Source organism: Calypte anna, chromosome 7, assembly GCF_003957555.1.
Source record: "Calypte anna isolate BGI_N300 chromosome 7, bCalAnn1_v1.p, whole genome shotgun sequence".
NCBI classification, from domain to species: domain Eukaryota; kingdom Metazoa; phylum Chordata; class Aves; order Apodiformes; family Trochilidae; genus Calypte; species Calypte anna.
In genome coordinates, this window is record NC_044253.1 from 13,771,592 (window position 1) to 13,789,207 (window position 17,616).

Here is a 17,616-nt window from a genome sequence, read left to right on the forward strand (position 1 = left end):
TAAGATGCCTGGCAAGAAGATGGCTAATTCATCAGGTACCTCAGTTTAAGTGTTGAAATGTAATAGTGACATTTCATGGCCTTTGAGTTTACCTGCTTTATTTGCTTCAAAGGGAGAGTTCAGCAGAATTTTAGAGGGTGCTATAGAATAGCATATCTAATGGGACATGCAGCCAGCCTAATCCTGTTTCCATTCATGTCAATGTCAAGAATCCCATTTAGTTCACCAGAAGCAGGCTTGGGATCCCTGGGACTTTGAAAAGATGGTTTGAATAAAGGGGAATAAAAGTTTGACACATTTATATAGCAAGCTGCTACAATACATGATGAAGTAGGAAACCTCCACAAAGAGACAGGAAAGAAAACTTCCATTAAAGCAAGCATACTGAAAAATAGAAGACATGGGAGTTGAGTTTTTTGGTATTCTCCATCATCCATCTTCTCTCTAAGGATCAATTCTCCAGAAAAAGCTTAAGAATTCCCTTTCCTCCCCCTTCACACAGTTGTTGGCCTCCACCCCAGTGGTTTCTGGGAGGATTTGATAAAGACTAATCTGAGCCTAAGAGACTTGCTAGCTGTTGTACTTATTTGCATGTACGAATGTGAACAGATGTTTACATATTAGTGTTAAGTAGGCCAGCTGTTTAGGAGTCATTTATGTATTTTATTTAAAAGTAAAGCTGTACATTTAAAACCTTTACTCACAATATGGAAAAGATAACCAAAGAAAACCAAATTAATTTCTTCCTGTACTATAGGGTGGCTTCTTTTGCATGCATCAGTTCTCTGTATCTCTGAATCGGTAGCATAATACAGCTGCCTCCAATCTTTGGGCATCTGTACTTTATTTTGACCACTTGCATGTGAGCTGAAGAATAAACTCAGCACATTGTCAGTGTTGCAAAATGTCATTTGTCTGAGGGTGAGAGGAAAAAAAAGCAATACTGAGATGGGGGGGGGGGTGTGAGAGAAAATTATCACTTTTCTCTACAAGAGGTTGCATATTGCTGATTGTTTATGCAGTCTGTTCTATAGTGAAGCATGCATAAGGGTAACGTTTGACTTTGCATTTGTTCTGCTCCTCAAATGTGAGAACAAAGCATAATCTTTTGAATGTATTACAGCCATAAATGTGTAACTTATATTTATTAATTCCTTAATGTAAATCTGAATAGGAAAGCTTCGTTATGGAGGTGCTCATGTTCATGCAGGCATAGGGATAGAAAAAAGAGGCCTGAGGGAGGAGCACTCATGTATTTTTCAAAGTTGTATATCCCTTAAGGATTTCCATTTTTTCCGATCTGAGACCTCCTCTAAAACAGGAGTGTTGGGTCTGATCTTATGCATAGCTTTGTTTCCTCTGACCCCAGGCCCTCTGGGGCTCTGTGTCTTGAAAAGAAGCAGACAAATGATGTACACAGTTAAATGGAAGTGAATGACCTCATATTACGTTTTTCATAGCTGATGGAGAATTCTAACAACATATATTAGTCTATACCTTGCCAGAATCCTCTGCCAGTCTTAGAGAGACTTGCCTGCCTCTGTTGTATTATTTCTGCCCAACACCACAAGGGAGATGCCTACATCACTCCAAACCAGCAGCAGACAGGATTTGTAGTAGGCGATACTTTCCTTGAGCAAGGTACATTCAGTGAAGGAGCCTCACTCTTGGAAAGAAAGATGGTGGCATATGTGATAGAGTTTTATTCACAGCCTTGATGCATCCCACAAGAAAGGTTTGTCTTCCATCAGCTGTGATGAAAGCCCTGTGCCACAAAGTGACATTGTATGTAAAGATCTTGATTTGTACTTCATGAAGCTTGCAGGCTGACTGAATGGCTCCAATGGTGGTTCTTTCTTTCACCATACAGAAGGCATATAGATGTAGTGATCTCAATTACTGAAAATTAGATTGAACAAACACAAGACTGATTACTATGAAAATAAAATTGACTGTATGTTCGTGGGAAGAAAGAAAACTAGAGAAAAGGATTTGATATACTCATTACAGCTATGATCCTTACAAGTGATGTGGCAGCAGGGCTTCTTTCAAGAGTCAAGAGCTGTGCTCCAATGCTGCCAAGAAATCAATGAACAAGGCCAGGACATCTTCTGCTGGACTGGGATAAGATGCCTTGATCTCACTCAGAGGGTTGGTAGGTGCTGCCTCTGAAAACTGTAAAGCTTTGTGGCTGGCTCCTTGATAGTGGGCATGTGCTGATGCATTTTCTAGAGCTGCTGGAGTCCCCAGCCCCACTCTGCAGTGTGCAAGCACAGGAGCAGAAAACCATCTCCTGAGCTGAATAATAAATAATCTCTGTTAGTGACAGTAGAGCTACAAAGCATAGTTGAGAAGTTCATGTTCTATCCAGCATAGTTTGTGGATGAATGTATATACACACTCATGTATATATCCTTCTGCTTGCTAGAGCTGTAAGAAGAGATACAAAGGAATCTGAGACCAATTAAATAGCAAAAAATAAATAGAAGATCTATTTGAAACATGTAAAGTTACTGCTAACAGGGTGAAGAAAAAAGAGCTTCAAATTGATTAAGCTGCTCCACAGATAAGATAGATTGTTGTCATCCTGACCTTTAAAGCTGGTCAGGATACATCAATAGGAGCATCTTCTGAGTACAGTATTCTACGATTTTTAATTTTTTTTTTTTTTTTTCATTTATATTCTCTTGTTTTTCTCCTTACATGCTGGCTTGGAGCCAGTTCATTTCATGGTCTTGCCTATACATATGTTCTGCTACAGCTGCATTTTTCCAAAGTGCCCAATTTCACAGCACTCCAGCCTTCCTTAAGATGACAAATGATGCCCCTGCTGCTCTGACCAACAGAACCGTAATTGCAGCCGGAGACAGGAACAGCTGAACCAACACCATGCTGCAGTTTGGGTATATCCTTAAGTTGGAACTTGACGGCATTTGTTTATTGTAGTCAAGTTTCCAATTCCACCACTTAAGGCATTAACTGCTGGCATTAATTGTAACATTGAGGAAAGCAGAATTGCTCAGCAGTTGAAAGCAGTGTCAAATCAGCAGTTATTTATTTGCCGTTGCTCTGTAATGTGTTGTAACACATTGGACTATAAAGAAGTTTAATGAGTTGCAGTAGTGCTTGTGGCCCCTCAGAGACACTGGGATCCAGTTCAATGAGGTTTTTTGACAAAGCACTTAAAATTGGACTTCTCCACTGCTGTGCTGGGCATCCAGATGGGTGCTGTTATGATCATTGTCAGTACAACTGAGCTGCCTACTACCAGTTTTTGTGAGCAAAAAAATGAACAATCTGGTTTAACTGTGAGATTTTGGTCCAATAGGGATGTGACAGAAAGTAGAAGGAGAGGCTAAGACCATGGGTTTTATTCTGTTTGTCCCAGGTACCTTGATGGCTCATAACTAGAATAAGACTAGGAAATATGTCTGAATTATTCTCTAAACCCTTTTCTGGTTGTTGATTTCATTTTTTGGTTATTTACAATACTTGCCTTATAGAGTAGAGCAAATATATCGCATGCTCTGCACAGGGACATTTTCAGCTCTTTAGCAGAAGCTTAAATATACTGATTTTTTTGCCTTTTTATTAGGAAACAAAGCAAAGCAAACAAACACAAACTCTGTCTTTTAATATAAAGCTGCATGGGGAATTATTCTGGGTTTCCCTCTTACCAAAGATGCTCATTTGCCCAATAATTTTTACATCTCATTTTCAGAAGAATCCTTTCCAAAATCCTAATAATGTCTGTGAATGCTATTGTCAGTTTTAAGAAAGTCCCCTAATTGATTTCATTAGGCATTGCCACTTCTGAGTGATTTACAATATATTATTACCTCTTTTAATTGAAGTTCTATTAGTATTGTTTTTCTCTTTTCATTCTAGTTGGGAAATTCAGCCTGTTTACTGATGATATTTTCCTGATTTCTTTAAGTTTAATTAAAGCCATGAAATTCAGTAGTTATTATCAGCCACTTTCAGGAACCAGTTAGTGGTTACCCTTCAAAAAGGCACTCTGTGGAAATTACATTGTCCCAATGACTTTCTCATAAGATTCACTCCCTGTAAATAGATGTTGTTATTCTCTAACTGTCAGCCTATGCTGTATTAACCCGGGAGCTGAAAGACAAGGTGTGTTCTCATTGCTTCATGAATCAATATTGCTAATAAAGATTCTCTCTACCTAAATCTAATTTTTATTATTCCTAGAAGCTGTCATCACAAGTACAATAGGAATAAAATTCATTGGTCTTTTGTGGCTGGTTGTCAGATGGTAAGACAGTCCGTTTCAGTCACTAGTGACTGTATTGGTGTAATGTGAGTTAGAGGAAAAGAAGTAATAATAAGGATACTTTTCTCATATTAATGCTGGTAGTTAAAAGATACTTATACAGGAAAAAGTCTGTTGAGTAAGGTGATTCCCATTTTTAGTCAGACACTTTTCAAAATAAAAGGAGGGGAAAAAGAACTGTTATTAGTTGTAATGTAGTTTCCCCCAAAGGACCAAGCAAAGATTGCTTTCTTCATGCATGCTTGTTTGTAACTAATCCAGTCTCCTATTAAATGCCCCAAATGTCCCCATTTTATACATATATACATATATATATTATTTTCTAGTCAACAAAATTACATTTTGCTGTGGGCATAATGCAGTAAAGTTCCACAGGTTCTTGCAAGACTTGGCTTAAACCTTGTTTGAATTCTAATGGACTTTACTCCAGTTGACTTGTGTCCATAAACTCGAGCAACCAGCTCTGAGTTATTGCCTGCCTTCCAGACTACCCTTAGGCCAGGCTGTAGACCTGGGGCTTTGTGTGTTTCCTTGATGCAGGGCTCAGGCTGGTGGGAGGACGGACCTGAGCCTGGGAGCTGTGCAGAGCTGGGGCCTTTCCTGTACATCTCCACCCTTGCACCACACTGAGTGCATGAGCTGCTAAGTGCTGCAGGTAGGGTCCTTGTGTTACTCTTCATCCATGCCCTATCCCAAGAGCTTGAGCTGTTGCAATGGTTCCTGCAAGAGTAAATGAATCAAATAGATCATTAATTTTTCTTTTTTAGCCCCTTTAAAATAGATGCTTTGGGCTTTTATTTCACACCTGCAGATGGTGCTTTTATGTCTTAGTGAAAGCCACAGTGTTTGTTTAAGGAATTCTTACAACTCAAATCTGTTTCAGAACAGCTGAACTAGGAGGCTGGACTAGAGAGTCTCCAGAGGTGAACCCCAACCTCAACCATTCTGTCCCTCCTGTTGCAAATCAGCACAGCCACTCAGATTTTGCTGGAGCTGATGACATCTATCCTAGTTGCTGGATCAGACCTTTTATCCCTGGAAATATAATACTGAACCAAATGAACTGTTAAGTTTCTCTTCCTGGCAGTCTTTTCTGGAAACAGCTGCTCATAATGTAGTTTTTACAGTTTCTGTAAAAACTCCTGTCTCACTTCAGCATTTCCATGAATAATAGTTGAAAACCAAATTTTCTTGTGGTGAAATGGTTAGTTTAAGGTTTGATGCACCATTTATAGTCTTTGATGCTTCAAATAGCCCCCTCTGTCCTCTACAATATTATTTCTAGGCTCTGAAATTGCTTTACTCTATGAAAACTTAAATAGCAATCACGAACAACAACTACTCTGCTAAACAACTATTCTCATCTTACAGTAGTTTATAAGGTGCATTAGTTCAATAGTTTCTTCTTGCCCTTTATCCCTTTTACATCCATTGTAAAAGACTTTAAAGCTCTGAAGAAGAGGATATCTTTCTAAACTTACAAACCCACTCATCTCTTCCATGCTTTCCTCCATTCCGTGTGGTATATGGTGATCTAAAGCCAGGCCACCTCAAGCACGTGCTCGTAATGTAAACTGTGTGAGACTTCAGTAGAGCGGTTGAGAGACCAAGCTGGGTCACTGTTGCACTGGTGGCTGTGAATGTCATTCCTCTTGCCTTCCTCAGGCTATGGAGAGCCACTGAGGAGCACTGCTCTTCTGAAGATGGTTTCTGTGAAGCAGTAACTATGGAAATAAAGAAAGATGTGGAGAACCTAAGTCTTAATAATGTCTGATCCTTCAGTACTCCATGACATTTTCACAAGGACTGGAATGGTATCATCTGGCTTGTCTTCTGTTTATTAATCCATTAATTCAGGCACTTGCTACTGTTAACTCCCACTATTTTTGTAGAAAAACTGATTAAGAAGAGAAGAGCATGTCCTAGGCACTGCTGAGCCACCACAGGAGATGGGCTTCTAGTGGAAATAGGTGAGATGGTACTGGTGAAAGAGGATGAGAATGAACACACGGGAGCTGAGTGAGCCGTGTGAGGACAACAGATGATGATATCATCTTACTGCCATTATTCTTCCTGGCTATACCTATGATATAAGAAAAAAGTCCAGTCAATCTTTGGAGGAGGGCCTGCAGAGGGATGCTGGAGCCCACCATGGCTTATTTCATGGTCGTTGTTAACTTAAAATTGAATCCAGACCATCAGTGTTTTTCTGGGTCCCAGCAGAGTAAGGATGTGGCAGGACATGCATCTGTCTCTTAGGCCTATCTGTTAAGGCAATGAAGAACTTGTTTATCTGAATTTTACCTTGACAATTGGGCTAAACAGGGAAAAGGGGGAATACAGAAGAAGAAATGGAGCTGAAAGCAAGAAATCTGAAGTGAATCCTGAGCTGGAATGCAGGACATAAAGGAAATAAGATCATGGTTTTTGGTTCATTTAAACAGGGCAGGGCTATTCAGTCCATCTTCATCAAAAATTCCAGAGTATTCAAAGCTGATATTTTCTCTCTTTTGTCATTTATCCCTAAACTCTGTGATCCTCTCTGCATTTTTCTTTTTCGGTTGTTCTTGTAGCTTTTTCTTCCTAACCTGCATGCCTTCAGCTGTTCCCATAGTTTCTGTGCTGGCTTGGAATACCATATGCATCTTTCAGGAAACTTGTCACTTGGCCAGAAATTTATTGAGAAAACAATCCAGTCTGAGCTGGCAGGAGAATGGAAGTACTTTTAATATTTTCAGCCTTCTTTGACCTTCAGCAGAGACATTCATGAGGCATAAAATTTAAGTTTGGATGAAAATTCAGCCTTCCTCAGCATGTAAAAGTGTTTGAGTCTGAAACCCTTATGAACATCCTCAAATCTGTCTCTCTAAGGGTTGATGATGATTCTGCTTTTATTGAAGCACCGTAAATGTGCAATGGCACAACTCTGTCATTCACAGCTCAGCAGTCATGCTCATTAGCCTCCAATTAAATCTAGAGAAGCAAAGGTCCATGTTTATTTACCTTTTTTCTGCCTATTCTAATCTGTGAGAATATCTTAAAAACTCCAGGAATAACAGAGCAAAATGCAATAACAGCTGCTCTTCTTATGCAGTTTCTCTGCATAAGAAGAAGAGATGAAGTCAAATGCTGCTTAATGGTTGTTTATTTGGGTTTTTGTTTTTTCTTTGGTTTTGTGTGTGTGTCTACCTTTTTTTTAGTTTGTTTGTTTTTGTTTGTTTGGTTTGGTTTTCTTTAAAAGCAATTAATTACTTGCTGATGTGCCATAATGGTGGGAAGACCTTTAACTGACCTGTTTTAATAACTTGGGTGCCCCAAAAGCCTTACCTGTGCTAGGGGATACGAATACTGGATCAGACTTTAGGTTTATGCACAAGCATTTAACAATTTATCTTGTTATATTTCTTTCTTGTTTGTTGCAATAACAAGAGACATCTGACAAACAATGCAGACAAAGCTTGACAAATATATAATACTGTTAAAAATTCATTACTTTTTTAACCCATGCTGTAAAGCATAAAAGCCAGTGTTAAGGATTTCTGCCTGTAAAAGATAAACTGAGTCCACAAAAGTTGCTTGGGATTTATGTAAATAGTAGTTTAGTCCTAAAAACTGTTGGAATATGCTGCTTCTCCCCCTCCTTCAGCTTCTGAGTGCCTCTACAAATAATTTTTTTTTAAAAATTCTCTGCCATTGAGAACACGAGCCAGCCTAAACCTTTAGAAATAACTGTATTGCTAGCAAAGTCAATGCTTTCTAATGCAGAAAATGAGGAACTGTCAGTACAAGGAAGAACTAAGGCAGAGACAGATATTTTCTTGTAAGCTGGCAGAGGGAACCGAATACATATTCAGCCATTCTTGTCATTAGAAGAGCCAGATACGCATTGCAGGGAATTTGATCTCAATCTGTGTCTCCTAAAGATCACTGGAAACAACCTCTGTGTTCTGCTATTCTCTTGATAGTCCTCCAGTCCCTGCGCTTTGCTGAAACAGATTTCATACAGAGAACTAACCATGAAGATTAAGTGAATTTATAGAGCAGGTGCTGGAGATCTGCTGAAGAACTGACAGTCTGAAAGGAGCTTACTCTCTCTGCCTTGCTGGCTATAGAAAACTGAATTCTTGCCCACATCTTTCCACGTTCTTACTTGGCTATTCAAATACATACGTGCAGTAGCTGTTGAATAGCTCAATAGATCCAAAGGACATCTGATGGAGACAGGGAGAAGGAAACATCAAGCTGATCAGCTGAAGATGAAACCCCCTATTCTTTTCTTTCAGCAGACCTCTGCCAACCTTGCTTTCTGCAGTCTGTGCCTGGCAGTGTGAATGAACAGCAGTACTTGATCTGACACAAAAAGCTGCCTGCTTGATTCCTTCACGCAGTACATATTCTTCATTATTTTTACTGGTGAATTCAGACACTTGGAGCTTACTTGCTTTGTTTTGTTTTGGGACTTTTTTCACACATATTCTCCTTCAGAACTACATTATGAAGTTCAGAGACAATCTTAAATTTCTTATAGTGGATTTGTTTTCAGTTCCAAACAGACAAAAAATTATGAAAAATAATATTTTTGCATTAGACTTTGACTACCTTTTGGACTAAATGTGTTAACAGATGCAATGTAAGCACAGAATGAAGTATTAGTAGCGCTTATTTAGTGAACTCTCGGCTTACAAATTTTAAAGTGGAATTCTACAGAAATGTGTAAATATTCATGGGGCTGTGTTTATTCCTTGTGAAAGTCATTGACTTTTGTGGCTTCACAGAAAGGAAGTAAATTAATTTTGAGATGTGGATAATTGATAATGTTTTGAAAATCATTATAATCCCATGACTAAAAAGTGTAGATATTGCAACAAGTCTACAGGCTTAAGAAAGAATCTTAAAAACATCTCTTGGCCGAACTCAATCTCAATGCAAGGCACTCTCTAGCCTGCCAAGATATAATGTATAAACTTTCTGTAAGAACTTGTGGTAGATTGATTTGGATTGCTGGTAAAATGTTGCATTACTTCAGTATTACAGGTATATCACATACAATATATATGTCTCAGGAATTCCTAAACACTTCGAATGCTGCTAGGGTACCTTAGATTTAAGAGCTTTGCTGAATAGCTCTGTGATTTCTCATGTGTTAGAATTAAGCATGTGGAAATGAAATCCGAAGAATCAAGGCATCATTTTCCTTGTATTACAATTGATTCTAAGGGATAGTTATGGAAAAAATCTGCTCATCATGAATAAAAGGTGCAGAACTCTGCTTAATAAATAGAATTTTTTTAAAAGGCAGTGGTTTTTTAATAGTCTGTTCCCTGGACAATCTATTGCTTTATAGTGTTGAATGTACTGTTCTTTAGCAGTGTATTTAATTTGGTTGTAAATGACTCAAACTGTGTTGCTTTTACCCAGTTCCCCTATATCATAAATCTGAATGTGTATGTGTTTGCTTGGTGTATTGCTCGATTAAAAAAGTAGCAGCAGATCTGAAAAAGACATCAGAAAACTACTTATTCTTAATTCCTGTGAATGATTGCTTAGTTCATTGTTATGTTTAAGTATATAATTATTTCTGCCAAAAGAATCTGACACAAGTTGAATTTGAATAATGAATACCATATTTGCTGATGGCCTAAAGGATTTTCTTCATCTAAAAATTTTTTTTTCCAGAATGGGCACTTTTGAATTAGATTAAGCATTTCTGTATAATATCTAGTTCAATTCCTAGACAAATTACCCTTTTATTCAATTAACATCACTATTATAAGCTTTACCGAGTACTTTCCTGGTAGATTTTTGGCTGCAGCAATCAAATCTGCAAGAAAATCAGCTGAAAAGAAAAAAACACAAAAGAAACATAAATGTGTTGATAATAATAGGAGACCTACAATGAGTGTGCCCATATTTGTAAGATGAATCCTTAGATGTTCTTGAATTGTGTTTTTCTAATGAGGACCACAGGGTATTGTTCCAGCTCGTCATGTCTTAATTGTTGGTATTGTGAGAATGGAGTTACTCTTCCTATTATTATTTTCCCTTTTTCATGAATTTACAGTTCAGCAGTCTAAGCTTAGAAGGAAAACAAATCTGAATTAATTTTGCCAAGTGATTCTAAAACTCATTTAATTAGTCCCTTACACTCTACAGTTAACCTTGATTGCTTTTCATATTTTAGACTTCTTGCTTTGTATAATGAGGAACCCTGTCTGATAATCATGTTAGTAGAGCAGAAGAATAAATTTGTGTATTTTTCTACATTAGCAGTGCTTTTTTCCATACTCCTTTATCAAAAAGTCTTGATATGTCAATTTTACTAAATTTTTTCCATCCACCTGTATGTATAACTGATTACATTTCTTGATTTCAGGATTAGGAAGTCAATGATAAAGTTCTCTGAGCTGGAACACAAAGTTAGTCTTAGCAAAATGTTAATCAACGATTCATTACATCTCAATCTGCTTACTGGATCTGTGTTAATATATAATGATTGATGTATAACAGCTTGTGAAATTTAAACAAAAACTATTTAGGTTTGTACAAATACACAGATCTTAGAGGTCCTGTAGATAAGCACAGAGACAAATCCCAAGTAGGGAATTTTTTTCCCCACTTTCCTCCTGCCTGAATCCTTAATCTAAGATGTTCTCTGTCTTATGGAGCTTTGCATTTGCAAATTTCATCCTTTGTCCTCCCTAAGAAATCAGTACAAGTTTTGGTCGTAGTTTTGAGAACCGTATTAAGCCCAAGGTCATAGCTCAGTTTTGTCTTATTTCTGAAGTTTTTGTTCTTTATATTGGAGTCTTAAGGTAAAAAATCCTGGCCTCAGAGCTAGTCTCCTTCCTAATGGGCAGACACTTCGAGAGGTCCTTGGCCAATACTGGGTGGTTCACGACAGCTGTGCAGTGTGAGTTATGGCATAAGAATTGTTTTCTGTCCCTTTGAGTGACATAAAAGTGACATAAAATCCCATTTTATGTGATGGCCCTAGCATCACATAAAAGCACCAGACAAAGCTGGTGCAAACAGTGGTGTTGGGTTTGCATGTCAAAAGCAGCTAAAGCCCCAAAGTTCTCCTTGGTGATTGCACATGGGCCCTATGGAGAAAACATTTGCTCCTGAAACCAAAGAGGATTACCATAAAGCTGTTACTTTCTTAACATGTATTTTTAGAAAATGGAATTTGGGATTGTATAGTTTGTTATTGCCTATAGTTTTCATCTTTTCCTTCAGTGTTATTTAACATGTCCACCTCCATTCTTTTTCCTTCTCAGAGAATCCAATTTGCTTATCAAGTTTTTCTCTCTCTCTTTTTCTCTTTTCTATTTTTCCCCCTCTCTTTCCTTTTCATCCAGATGGAATGCCATTTGCTTGGTGGGTTGGCCGTGCCAATGAAAAGCATCTTTACTGGGGAGGATCTCTTCCAGGCATTCAGCAGTGTGCATGTGGACTTGAAGAAAGTTGTCTGGATATGAGATATTTTTGCAACTGTGACGCAGATAGAGAGAATGGTATAATTTTAACATGTATAGTAGTGTCTGTGTGAGAGCTGGGGTTAGGAAGTAGGGCAAGAAGTCTTAAATCTTTTCCTGATTCACAGCTTAGAAAGCTTGAATGAGTTGAGTGTGATCAAATGGGAATGAAAGACTAGATTTTGGACTTCAGATTTTGACTTAAATTTCTTATTTGAACCAAAGACAAGATAGCTGACTGAAACAGGTTGCTGGGATGGTTGTTTTCAGAAAATCTTTGCTGTTGAAGGCCAAATCCAGTCACTTTGTTTAAAAAATTCCACTGATGCAACTGTAGCATTGTATGAAGGTTGATACATGGGTATACAGAGCAGAAAATCTAGACATAGACAGTAAAATTCAGGTACAGCCAGCTAAAGAACAAAAACTCTGCTATCAAAAGACTTTTCTTATGAATCAATGTATCTGTTTGTTCCTTAACTGTCTTTTACATTGGGTCCCAAGGTTTTTAAAGTCAGTGCAAAGACTTTCTTTGGCTTCTCTGTTTTGGTTCATTCGCGTAGGGAAGCTTTTAGATTTACAGCTTGAAGTATTCAAAGACTTCCTAAGGTTTGGACCCAGAGGGTTGTGAACCAATGTTACATGGATCTGTGAGGGCCACCTCACAACCTTCTCCTATCCTCTTCACTTTCAGAGACTCCAGCATCTGAGAGCTTTCCAGTTAATTTCCATACTTGTGTTGGAGAGAGCAGAAATGCCAGCTGAGTGTTGTTAAAATTTGAAACACTGTAAAAATGCATGTGAAAACTGTTCTGCACTTTCTCTTGCCTTCTGGATCATTCATTGATAGGACTGCTGTCCTTTTTTTTTTTTTTTTTTTTTTTTAATATATATATATTAACCTTGCATAGGTCAGAAATTACAAGGAATGGAAGCAGACAAGAAATGTCTTCCTGTAACATGTTTGAAATAGTGTCCAAATTATCCCTGTGAAACATTCACTTAAAAGAGAATTAAGCAGAAAGAGGAATTATAAGGGAAGGGGTCTCAATTAAAAAATAATAACAATCTGAAATGAATTGTCAGTGTACTTGTTGAGTTTTTTGGCTGCTTTCCAGACAGTCTGATTATTTGGTTGGACCCTTTTTATCCCTGGAGTTAGTATTCACTTTCAAAAATCATAGCTGTAAGGGGATTTCTTGGGGAAGATCTTTATGTAATGTTCATTTATGAATGTGATTTGTATCGATTTGTATAGAAAGGCCTGGCTGTGCATGTTAATCTGTCTTTTTTTAATGTTTGCTTATCAGAAGCACTTTTGTTGCAAATTAGCATCAAAAGTGTCAGTTTGGTTACTGGTACTTGCTCTGCTCATAATCCACATTTCACTTTTCACTGAGCTGCTACTCAAGCAGAGCCGAGTTTTCCTCTGCAGAGCTTTGAAAGTAAAGTCTGAGATTTGCAGGACAGGGCATCACTAAGTTGACAATGCAGGTGAAAGCTAAATGCAGTTTCATAATGGTTCAGCTGAGTCTCCTAAGGAAATTATACCCTAAGTTGAGTTATGCTGTGGGTGTTTATCTCCATTCCCCCCACACACCAATGACTTTGAAGAAGCAGACACACATCAGACATCTTCAATGGAGAAGGAGAAATCCAGAAGTATTGGAAAGTACACGTTCTGTGAAAATTTATGCCAGGCTGAGGGGAAAGCCAATTAAAACCCACAAGAAGGAAGTTGAGGAAGCTTGCAATTTTATTAGATTTTTGAAAATCCTCATGGGAGAGGACATGTTGAAATCATGCTTCATTATCTTGGCAGCTCACAGAGCTACTTGCTTCCTCTAATTTCATTATATAACAGGATATGCATAGAAGTTTCTCTGCTAAAATGCCTTCCTATTTGGTTTGTTTGAGGCTCCAGGTATTTTGATTTGACTTTTAATCCATTTGAAATTTGGACTTTGGTGGTATTCTGAATTGCAGGTTGCCTTTTTAAAAGCTAAAAAAACTGTGACCTTTTCAAAGAGTTTCTAAACATAAGAAATTTCATGCTTCTTGAAGATACTTTTGTGTTCTCTGCTAGAAACACTGACCCTCCTGATATATAATGACCATTTGATCTGAAACCTGCTGAGATCTGAACTGTGACTTTAACCTGCCACTACATTATGCTGGAAGTAGCAAGACAGCAGTAGATGCATTTATTGCCTTAGCAATGAAATAAAATGGGGTGCTGCAGAGCGGAAAACCAGGAAATAATTTTCACTCCTTTTAGATAAATCAGCAGCTCACTGCATCTCTGAAGCAGGAACTCACCAGAATAGCTGGGGCATCATTGTGGAAGGGGAGGCAAGCTTAGGGATTTGCTTTGGTTTGGTTTCCCTGAGCTATGGCTGGTGTGCAGAAGCTACTGCTTGATTAGAACAAGGAAGAAAATACAAACAAACAAACATCCCCCTCCCCCCCAAAAAAGCACAAAACTCAGAATAGAAAACAAGGTAACAGCCCTGAAAGAAGTCCTGAGCCAAGTGTTTGGCAGAACACAAGATGCACTTGTAGGCATACTGACTTGGAAATGATATCTAATCAGACACCTGAGCCAGCTGCTATCTCTGGGTTCTTACTTGACATGACATGAAGTTAGTCCTTCTGGAATTATGCTGGCCAGGTGAACAGGAAAATAATTGATTGCATGCTGTATGGGGAAGGCGCTTGTATTTTTCAACTTCTGCTGATCCAGTGAAATCTATCTTTTTTCTCCCACCTCCTCACCACACTTCCAAACTCTGCAGTCTGATGACAGCAATTCTGTTACTGCAGAGTAGTGAAGCATCTTCATTGGGATTTGCTGGAGAATGGAGTACTTTAGGTTCAAAGAAATAGTCTTTAGCATAATGTGCCTTATTTCTAACAGATTGTGTGTTCTTGGTGGAGGCATTATTGGTAAAAGGTGTTAAACTGCTTTAAAGAGTGAAGCATTTCTGAAATGCAGACAAGGTTGTGTTATCTTCAGTCCATCTTGACATTTTTGGATCATTAGTTAACCTGTCCCACACTGTCTTTCATCTCAAGCAAACTCTCTTGGCCTTGGTGATGAAAGTCTTGCTGCTCACCAGTCTTGTCATTTAAATGGGAGGAACCTTATGCCAGGGTGGCACATGACTGTCCTGAAGTCTGTTTGCTATTTTTGGTGTCTCTGTTCTGGAGTGTATTTCCACTCAAATCAAACACACTTGATTGAAGAAAAATCATCAAACAAATCTGTTTCTTACTGGCTGCTTTTATGTTGTACAGCAAGAGCAGCATCTGTAGAATCTGTGCAGGAAGTTCAGGCATCTCAGCAGAGTGTTGTAGGCAGAGTTGTTTCTAGGCAATAGCTGATTGGCCAATCCTTTTCTTTCTGTTCTCCATCCTTATTATATTCAAATTATAGTAAGATCTTTCTTTTTTTCTTCCAGAACAGCTCTCTTTTTTTTTTTTTTTTTTTTTCTGGAACAGCATTTCTTCACTGGGGAGCTAAACCTTTGAGTTTTCCCATTTCCAAAGTAACAGAAATTCACCTCTTTACCATGTCTTTTGTGTACTGCAAGCAACAAAGAAACCACAGGGATATGAAAAGAAGGGGAAGAAAAAAAGGGATATGCATCTTTCAGACCCACTTTGGCTCCTAGAGATACATTGGTTATATCCAGCTTTGTTCAAGAAGGAGCAAAGCCTGTGGAAATTAATGAAGTCCTCTTTGGATGAGTTATATTTGGTGGCAAAGCTGTGCCAGAGCCAGGATGCTAAAACTGGAAGGATGAGGAGAGGAGGGCAGAGAAGCCCAGCCACTGACAAGCCCAGATTTGACAGGTTTTGTTTGCTCAGCCACCATCCCACTCTGAATCCATTCCCCCAGCAGCAATGCAGGCAGCTCCACAGAGCCTGGAGCTCATAAATAAATGCTGCCAGAGGTGACCTGACCTGTATAGAGCAGTCTTGGATATCTGCCTCCATGACTGCATTTGTCAACAAACTAGAAAAGCTGCCTGCAGAGAGCTGACTGTAGCAGGCCCTGAGGTGTCAGGAACCAGTTCATTACTATCATTACCAAACTCTCTCTGTACTGCTTCTCTAATTCAGCAAAATTTAGCCACTGCATCTTGCCTTCATCTATTACATCTGTCCCCTTCTCCTGCTGGCTTTTTTCTTTGTCATGACTCTACGTTATTGTACCCAGTAAAGCATTTTTGGATACAGCTAGTGGGTAAGGTAGCAGTTGCAATATATTGCTTTGGATTGTTAATAATGTGTCTTACACAGGACTTAAAACCTTTCTGATGGAAGCCTGTTTCTCTGACCCATTCCAGTTCACTGACATCTGATGAATAGCATAGCATATTCTTTTCCCTAAATGTATTCATGAAAATCTCTACTGAATATCAGAGCTACTGAGGCTCAGACCCCACCAGAGTTTTCATTAATGAATTAGAAGAAAACGTACCAATAGGGGATCATACGAGAAAAAATTATATTTAATGGCACTGCCACTCTATCCTCTGTTAGAAAAAATATGGAAACAGCTACAAATTTATTTATTTATTTTTAATGATAACCAATCTGACAGCTGACACTGTTAGGTTACCATGGAGTGAAATTTTGTAAGCATGTTTTTATTAGTAGTCAGGAAAAAGAAAAAGAATCTCAAAGTGTTACCATCAAAACACTTAATTGTCATTTACAGGTAAGACTACCTGGGCTACATCTTAAAGTAAGTTGCTGCACTAGCACCTTTATCATTGCTGAACTTGCAGTGATTTTTTTTTTTCCTTTGCCCCTCTCCCCCCACACTTAGAGCTTTTCCTTGATTTGTAACATGCCTCAGTTTTTGAGGAAGTGCTTTGAGTTGATACAGGCATTAATCTTCAGAAATGGATAAATAGTTGACACCCAACTGTATTTAATACAACTAGAAATATTTTAGTGATGTAATTTAAAGGACATTATTGGGTTTGGTTTGGTTTTGCCTGTGGGAAGTATAGGCTGATATTACCCTTTTATACAAAGAGCTCAAAAAACATCTGTTCATTTTGGGTGCCTTCCACCCTCTGAAAAACACCGAGATGTTCATCTCAATTTGTGCTGAATTGAGTGCCAGGTCAGGTAAGCAATAAACTTCCCAAGTTTATTAATTTACTTGTAGTATTTTCTGCATGTACAGGGCTCTTTTCAGGAAAAGGATAAAACCTGCTTTGATTTTTGTGAAATCAGGGCTTAATTTACATTCCTGGCCAAGTAGCATTATCTCCCCCAGACTCTCCTTCAGGCAGGACCCTCCCTTAATTCTCAGTGACATGGCCATGGAGTCCTGTGTGAAACCTGCTAAGAGAAATAAAGTAGTGGTTTTGGCTAACTAGAGAAGCATCTATGGAAAAGCAAATATAATCCAGTATCAAGTGTAGGTGAACTGCTATGTTAAAATATATATAAGTAAACACCAGCTTTGGCAAAAAATGCAAAAATAATGAACTAACAAAGCTGAAAAAATTAACAAAGTTTTATATTTGTTTAAAAGACAAATGCACATCACAGTGCAGATGCTCTCTATCAGTTTTATTTGAAAACTGTAGTTCATTAACAGTGCTCCCCAAGCTGCCTTCAGGCAAAATTCCAAATGTTTTGTCCAAACTTTCAAATATTTATATTTTTTAGTGCCACAATAGTTCCTCCAGGACATTATTGTATAGGAACATGAAGCCCTCTTGCTCCTCTCTGAGGCACAATATAATATATTTGAGAGGCTTCCATGGTGTACCATGTAAAGAGAAGAGGAATCATGTTGGTTTGTAAGAAATAAATCTGAAA

General features: G+C 38.2%; 1 protein-coding gene across 1 annotated transcript in view; it reads left to right on the forward strand.

Annotated features, from left to right (window-relative positions):
* CNTNAP5 (contactin associated protein like 5) overlaps nucleotides 1-17,616 on the forward strand; it is a 263,642-nt gene that overhangs the window by 201,002 nt on the left and 45,024 nt on the right. Inside the window, exon 16 of the mRNA XM_030454114.1 lies at nucleotides 11,653-11,808. Within this exon, the coding sequence (XP_030309974.1) occupies nucleotides 11,653-11,808 (156 nt within the window). The remainder of the gene's footprint in view (nucleotides 1-11,652; nucleotides 11,809-17,616) is intronic.